An 8,408-nucleotide genomic window follows, 5' to 3' on the forward strand; every position below is an offset into this window, starting at 1 on the left:
CTAAGCTAACACGGTAACGAGCCCAGAGATGCACCTGTTCTGAGCTAATGCAAATAAATAATTTTGAATTGTACAGCTCACTGATTTATTTATTTATTTATTTTTTCAAGAAGGGCATTAGATACAGTTTCAAAGAAGGTGAAGTGAGAAGTTTTCTGAAAGAAATGAGGGATTAAATCATTTTGAATAGAACATCAGTAATTGTATAGACAAAAGAAAAGAATAATTAGAGCCATGAGCAGGCCGGAGAGGTGTGAATGTGTTCAGGGGAGACTGAAACTGAATGGGGCAGTTAGCACCACAAACACAATATAGACAATACACTTGAATAGATGCTTAGATGACGACAATAAACATCAGTTAACATTTTAGAGTCTTTTCTAAATAAAGTGTCGTGACATGGTCTTGAAAAACATTTAATAAAACTCAGAGTTTTAAACTTATCATCTTCAGATTTGAAATGTAACATGGTCAGACATGTGGCTTTAGCTGCAGTGCATTTCTAGATTGCTAAAAGGCCAACTTCACTTTTATTTCAATAAAGATATTTCATAAAAATAAATTTCTAATAACTTTTCAAAACTTTGAAGCTATTTTAAACTATTTTCTTCATTGTTACAACAATTAATTTTGATTTTACTGCAAAGTGTCTGCTTTCAAATGAGACCTTACTTATGCTTTTAGTGCAAAGGGTTCATGAACTGTATCTGTTTTAGTTTGGGTATGTCATTTCTTGGGATTTTTCCAAAAGCGGGGGTGCAGGTTAACAGGTTAACACTTAACTATAAATATTTGAAGTACTTAAAAATATTTAGCTAACATAACATTTATTCTACAGGCTCATCTTACCCCATTATCCTTTATTAGGATTTTATTTATTGTGTATATAAACTCTACATTTCAAACAATCACATGTCATCCTCGTGACTATAAGCCCACACACACTTGACGTTAAGTAAAGTATAAAAGCAGAGCTGTTTCTGGAACTTCACAAAATCTTCCTCTGAGATTCTACAGGAGACAACCAAACCAAGGTGAGTTTTGGGAACAAAAACCTACTGAATAACATTTCTAATGTATCTTTGTTCTTTGTCTTTAAAATACATTGAGAATCCACAGTGTGCAGTATATGAGTGCAGACATCTAACGTTTTCTGCTTATTCATTTTTAGGTTCATTTCATGTTCATCATGGCAATGCTGAGAAGTCTAATGCTTCTTTTCGTCATCTTCTCCATGGGGAATGCAAAAAGTAACCAAAACATTTAATTGTAAAAACCCTTTCTATTCCATTTACTAATATTTACATGATTAATGAGGGATTTACAGTGTCAAAGTACACCTAATTTAGGCACAAAATCACACAAACATAAAATAATTCTTTGCTGTGAATATTACGAATGCCCTAACATTTATGTACCCGATGCAGTTGATTTAGTCATGAAATGCCCCGCTGGATGGTCAAGTTTTGGACTCCGGTGTTTCAAGTACTTCTCTCCGTTGGTTAACTGGATCACAGCAGAGGTAATGTGTTAAGTTACAACAAGGTGATTTGGTCACACTTTACAGTAGGTGTCTTTAACTATATCTAGATAAATCAATAAATAAATAAATAAATAGGGTACAATGTACTTATTGTGATGATGTTGTATTGCAAATCACTTTTGCTGCTATTGAGGTGGATACGGGTAAGGTTAGGGACAGTTATTCCTGTTGAAAAAAACAACATATGCTGATTAGGTATGTTTTGTACGGTGACCGGGAGGGGACATGTTCGGTTCACTTAGTTTTGTCGTGGCCACGACATATAAACTCGTGGGAACGTGATAATATGTCGTGGCCACAAGATATTAATTCGTGGGAACGTGATAATATGTCGTGGCCACGAGATCGTTTTGTCGAGGTAACGTCATCCTTATGTCGTGGCCACGCGATGTAAAGTCGTGACCTCGAGATCATATGGTGAGGGAACAAGATATTTTTCTCGTGGCCACGACTTCATTATGTTGAGGGAACGACATCTATTTCTCGTGGCCACGAGTTACATGTGTAAACAACGCGCGCTACCATAGCAACCTGGAATTAAGAATGATAAAATAAGTGCTGAATTAAGAAATTATTATTATTTGAATGCTGTCTATATAGTCAACATCACGCGCAATGTAATAAGCTATAAATAGCCTATATTGCGAGATGTTGCCACTATAGCAAGTTTGTTATTATCAATTTGATAACAAACTTAATTTAATGATAATGAACGTTTATCCATCCCATCTCACAGCCTTCTGATCGTGTCTTTATAATAATAATAATAATAATAATAATAATAATAAAAAATAATAATAATTATTATTATTAATATGCCTATAAAACCTAAATAAAATGATGAACAAAATTAAGTTTTTGTCTAGGCTATATCAGTGAATGGATTTTTTTTTTTTTTTAGCTTAAATGTTCTTTTAACAACCAATTAATAATAATAAATTATTCGAATTTCATTCAAATGCTGTCACGGGCACGAGGGTCTACAAATAATAACAGATGCTCATTTATCCTATATTCACGGCTACAATACAGTCAAAGTCACATTTTATTGGCATGATCTGGCATTTAAAGTATTTACACAGTATAGCTAACAACATAATATAGGCCTATAGAAATGATACACGAAATGAAGGGGAAAATAAAGCAAATAGGGCTACATAACAATGAATAAAAAACATTTAACCAATAATGATAGCCTAATAATAATAATAATAAATAATAATGTAAAAATTAAATAAAAAAATTAACAATCAGTGAATGGATTTAAAAGACTGTTGGATGTGATCAAAATATACACGGCATATTCTAATATTTTGCATAAACCCTGAACCACTATAAACTGTAAACCACTGTGGTCACATGGACAATTTTAATCTAACTACCTAACTGTGTGTTCACACCGCCGGCGGCGAGAGCATCAAAGTGACACTAGTCATTAATTTTCAATGAGAGCCGGTGGCGAGCTCCGGCGAGAGCAGAGCGGCGCGTCTTGGACGGTGAGAGCGTCGAGAAGAGTTGAAATCAAGTCAACTTTATGGTAACGAGCTATGACGCGGTTCGGCGGCAACCATTTGGAATGTAGAGGTCCTCGCTTGAGAGGCTTCCGATTGGTTGACGTGACTTGTCATTTACTTTGACCCTCCCGTCGGCGGCGGTTTGAACGAACAGTACAGCGTTGTTGGCAGGGCGGCCAAGGCGAATGTTGACGCTCTCGCCGGTGGCGGTGTGAACGCACAGTAACAATTTTAGTCTAACTACCTTTCTGGACCTTGAATGTGGTAATTTTGTTGCTTTCAATGGAGGATAAAAAAAACTCTTGAATTTTATCAAAAATATCTTAATTTGTGTTCTGAAGATGAATGAATGTCTTACGGGTGTGGAACAACATGAGGGAGAGTACTTAATGACAGAAATTTCATGTTTGAGTGAAATTACCCTTTTAAATACACTTAATACAACATGTGAATGGTGATATTTATTATTTGTAAAGTAAACCCTTTTATTGTAAATAAATAATACAGAAAACTGATACTGAGCAAATAATCGATCAGACTTTGTTTGAAAATGACTAAAATGAAGTTCAAAAAGTCACTTACGCTTTATGCTAAAAATATTAGATTTTGTATTGACAATAACAAAAAAATCTTTCTCTTTAGAGAAACTGCCAAGGTCTTGGTGCGAATCTCGCATCTGTGCATAATAAACTGGAAAATGAGTTTCTGCTGGGTCTGTTGCCGCCTTCTTCCTCACGTGCTTGGATTGGTGCTCATGATGCTGTACAAGTAAGTTAAATTGTGTGTAATAAATAAATCTATTTGTTTGTAGACTGGAATTTCAGTTTCATTTTATTTTGATGGTCCCTTTAACATATTGACTAGGGATGCAACAATACAGTTAGTCCACGGTTCCTGTAACGTTACACCTACGTGTCAAAAAACTCTCATTAAAGTGTTAGTCAAGAATTATTAGACTAGTAGGGTTAGGGTTACAATAAGTTGACATGTAGTTGCAAAATTACTTATATAACAAGTAGAATATCTTTTGGGACCATCACAATAAAGAGTTAGCAGATATTATATTATTAGTTCACTTTCAAATTAAAATTTCTTGAGATTTTACTCACCCCCATGTCATCCAAGATGTTCATGTCTTACTTTCTTTAGTTGAAAAGAAATGAAGGTTTTTGATGAAAACAATCCAGGATTTTTCTCCTTATAGTGGACTTCAATGGAGCCCAAACGGTTGAAGGTCAAAATTACAGTTTCAGTGCAGCTTCAAAGAGCTTTAAACGATACCAGATGAGGAATAAGAGTCTTATCTAGAGAAACCATCACTAATTTTCTAAAAAAAAAAAAAAAAAAAAAAAAAAACAATTATACATTTTAACCATAAATGCTCATCTTGAACTAGCTCTCTTCTTCTCTATTTGAATTCCAGCAGTGTAGACACTGCTAAGTGTATTACTGCCCTCCACAGGTCAAAGTTTGAACTAAATTGTCATATACAATATGCTAGTGTAAGTATATAACAATTTTGATTTTTTTTAGAAAATGAGTGATGGTTTCTCTAGATAAGACTCTTATTTCTTGTCTGAGATCATGTAGAACACTTTGAAGCTGCAATGAAACTAATTTTGACCTTCAACCATTTGGGCTCCATTGAAGTCCACTATATGGAGAATAATCCTGGAATGTTTTCATCAAAAGCCTTCATTTCTTTTCGACTGACGAAAGAAGGACATGAACATCTTGGATGACATGGGGGTGAGTAAATTATCAGGAAATTTTAATTTGAAAGTGAACTAATCCTTTAAGTAGACAGTCTTCTGTTACTCTAATGAGAGTTGGTTGAGAAATAGGTGCAACATTACTTATAGTCAGCAGAATGTTTAAAAGGGACCATCAAAATAAAGTGATACTGGAATTTCTGCTCTATAGAGTAAATGCAAATGTTCTAATGAAGATGGGTTAAATCTGAAATTAATTAGCTCCATACTGGAGTCTGAGTACAGTAGTGCACTCTTATAATCATGTCTTTGCTCTTTAGGAAGGACAGTGGCTGTGGAGTGATGGAACTGTGAATGACTTTACCAACTGGTGCGCTACAGAACCTAATGGTTCTGGTAAAGAGAACTGTGTGGATATCAGCTGGACCTGTAAGCATGCAGTCTGGTTTTTGAATAATTTACAATACTATAATTTCATATCATACTTGGGTTGAACATTCTGTTTTATTTTGATTCTACCACCACTATAATGATCAGAATAACTTACTTCATTTTTCCACCCTACAGCTAACCGCTGCTGGAACGACTGGACCTGTGCAGGCCAAATAGGCTATATTTGTGTTACAGATGCTTGAGATCATATGCAGGCATGCTGCTCCACAGTTACATTGATTTTACACTTTATGATCTTATCTTTACAAAAAAAAATATATATATATTCTAAAATTAAACTTCATTTGAATCTTTTCTAAGCTTTAATCTCTTCTAAATACATTATCTGAAACCCTCCTCTAATCAATAAAAGCATTAATAAACAAATCATGTGTGTTGTGGAGTTAAATCAAATAAATGTATAAATAAATATAAAAATATTGTGTTGCAAAGTTTGAGGATATGGTTATTACAGGGGTGTCCAATCCTGCTCCTGGAGGGCCACTGTCCTGCAGAGTTCAGCTCCAACCCTAATTAAATACACCTGAACCAGCTAATCAAGGTCTAAGTAGACATACTAGAAACTTCCAGACAGATGTGTTGAGAAAAGTTGGAGCTAAACTCTGCAGGACGGTGGCCCTCCAGGACAGAGATTGGACACCCCTAGGTTATTTAAGGAACAAGCACACTGACCAACCGAAGCCTGGAGGGAAAAAGTTGCCCCACCACAAAATCAATTGAATTCTTGCAATTTTGAAAACCAATTTCTGTTGAAGATGAACAGCAAATTTTTCAGTTTCAAGTAATGACTTGGTTTTACTGTAGATAAGAAAGGAGAGACAGACAGATAAATTGAATAAAAGATGGCAGGGAAGGAAAAATTGTTTTTTGTTCTTTAAATTAAGTTAAGTATTAATATCAAAATACTTTTCATAATTAAGTATAATAAATATCACATACTTTAAAACTTATTCAAGTAATATTCTAAACAGTGACTTAATTTCTACAAAAGTCATTTTCTGGTAATGTAGCTATACTTTTACTCAAATGTGGTTTTCATCCACCACTCATTTTTAAAAACACAAAGAAGAACATAATCACCTTGATCTCCCACCAGTCCTAGAGACAGATATTTGAATTGTTGGTCTAAGTTGGAGGTGGATGATTATTTCCAGTTACAAAAACATTTCTGAGAGAGTGTCATGTAACTCTGATAGCATGGATGTAATTTGATTATCCTATAAAAAAGAGAATATCACTCCCCAATGTTCTCGAATTCTTCCACCCAGCAGCCCAAACCAAAAATAAAATCACACATAATAATAACTCGCATGCAATTTCAAACATGTATAACTTCTGTTGAGAATGTTTTTACTTTAAAGACAGTTTTATTTGCATTTACATTTTTGTTTATTGTAAAAAGATAAATAACCAATTAAAAGAAATGTAATTGATTAAAAAAGCCTACAGAAGCTTTGATTTTAAGTGTGTTTAAGACTTGAGCAAGAACATACCACAGAGAAGTCTTCTGACTAAATTGTAATATTTTTTAATGCTTAATTTAGGCCAGACTCAACTTACAGGTGCTGGTCATATAATTAGAATATCATCAAAAAGTTGATTTATTTCACTAATTCCATTGAAAAAATGAAACTTGTATATTATATTCATTCATTACACACAGACTGATATATTTCAAACGTTTATTTCTTTTAATTTTGATGATTATAACTGACAACTAAGGAAAATGCCAAATTCAGTATCTCAGAAAATTAGAATATTGTGAAAAGGTTCAATATTGAAGACACCTGGTGCCACACTCCAATCAGCTAATTAACTCAAAACACCTGCAAAGGCCCTTAAATGGTCTCTCAGTCTAGTTCTGTAGGCTACACAATCATGGGGAAGACTGCTGACTTGACATTTGTCCAAAAGACGACCATTGACACCTTGCACAAGGAGGGCAAGACACAAAAGGTCATTGCAAAAGAGGCTGGCTGTTCACAGGGCTCTGTGTCCAAGCACAGTAATAGAGAGGCGAAGGGAAGGAAAAGATGTGGTAGAAAAAAAGTGTACAAGCAATAGGGATAACAGCACCCTGGAGAGGATTGTGAAACAAAACCTATTCAAAAATGTGGGGGAGATTCACAAAGAGTGGACTGCAGCTGGAGTCAGTGCTTCAAGAACCACTACGCACAGACGTATGCAAGACATGGGTTTCAGCTGTCGCATTCCTTGTGTCAAGCCACTCTTGAACAACAGACAGCGTCAGAAGCATCTCGCCTGGGCTAAAGACAAAAAGGACTGGACTGCTGCTGAGTGGTCCAAAGTTATGTTCTCTGATGAAAGTAAATTTTGCATTTCCTTTGGAAATCAGGGTCCCAGAGTCTGGAGGAAGAGAGGAGAGGCGCTTGAGGTCCAGTGTAAAGTTTCCACAGTCAGTGATGGTTTGGGGTGCCATGTCATCTGCTGGTGTTGGTCCACTGTGTTTTCTGAGGTCCAAGGTCAACGCAGCCGTATACCAGGAAGTTTTAGAGCACCTCATGCTTCCTGCTGCTGACCAACTTTATGGAGATGCAGATTTCATTTTCCAACAGGACTTGGCACCTGCACACAGTGCCAAAGCTACCAGTACCTGGTTTAAGGACCATGGTATCCCTGTTCTTAATTGGCCAGCAAACTCGCCTGACCTTAACCCCATAGAAAATCTATGGTGAATTGTGAAGAGGAAGATGCGATATGCCAGACCCAACAATGCAGAAGAGCTGAAGGCCACTATCAGAGCAACCTGGGCTCTCATAACACCTGAGCAGTGCCACAGACTGATCGACTCCATGCCACGCCGCATTGCTGCAGTAATTCAGGCAAAAGGAGCCCCAACTAAGTATTGAGTGCTGTACATGCTCATACTTTTCATGTTCATACTTTTCAGTTGGCCAAGATTTCTAAAAATCCTTTCTTTGTATTGGTCTTAAGTAATATTCTAATTTTCTGAGATACTGAATGTGGGATTTTCCTTAGTTGTCAGTACTAATCATCAAAATTAAAAGAAATAAACATTTGAAATATATCAGTCTGTGTGTAATGAATGAATATAATATACAAGTTCACTTTTTGAATGGAATTAGTGAAATAAATCAACTTCTTGATGATATACTAATTATATGACCAGCACCGGTACTTATATTCTTATATATACGATATATT

The 8,408-nt window shown here is 35.5% G+C and overlaps 1 protein-coding gene across 1 annotated transcript; it reads left to right on the top strand.

Moving 5' to 3' along the window:
* The first annotated feature begins 714 nt into the window (after positions 1-714).
* LOC125251172 (ladderlectin-like) lies at positions 715-5,563 on the top strand. Its single transcript, XM_048164120.1, has 6 exons — positions 715-1,034; positions 1,172-1,250; positions 1,428-1,522; positions 3,700-3,825; positions 5,090-5,198; positions 5,337-5,563. The coding sequence occupies exons 2-6, from the start codon at positions 1,181-1,183 to the stop codon at positions 5,402-5,404; spliced, it is 468 nt and encodes a 155-aa protein (XP_048020077.1). The 5' UTR covers positions 715-1,034; positions 1,172-1,180; the 3' UTR covers positions 5,405-5,563.
* Positions 5,564-8,408: the final 2,845 nt, after the last annotated feature.

This window comes from Megalobrama amblycephala, linkage group LG17 (assembly GCF_018812025.1).
Source record: "Megalobrama amblycephala isolate DHTTF-2021 linkage group LG17, ASM1881202v1, whole genome shotgun sequence".
NCBI classification, from domain to species: Eukaryota; Metazoa; Chordata; class Actinopteri; order Cypriniformes; family Xenocyprididae; genus Megalobrama; species Megalobrama amblycephala.

Coding starts and splice junctions, on each gene's coding strand:
- LOC125251172 (XM_048164120.1), top strand. CDS start 1,181: ATGTTCATCATGGCAATGCTGAGAAGTCTAATGCTTCTTTTCGTCATC. Junction 1,251..1,427: donor CTCCATGGGGAATGCAAAAA/GTAACCAAAACA, acceptor TACCCGATGCAG/TTGATTTAGTCATGAAATGC. Junction 3,826..5,089: donor GTGCTCATGATGCTGTACAA/GTAAGTTAAATT, acceptor TTTGCTCTTTAG/GAAGGACAGTGGCTGTGGAG.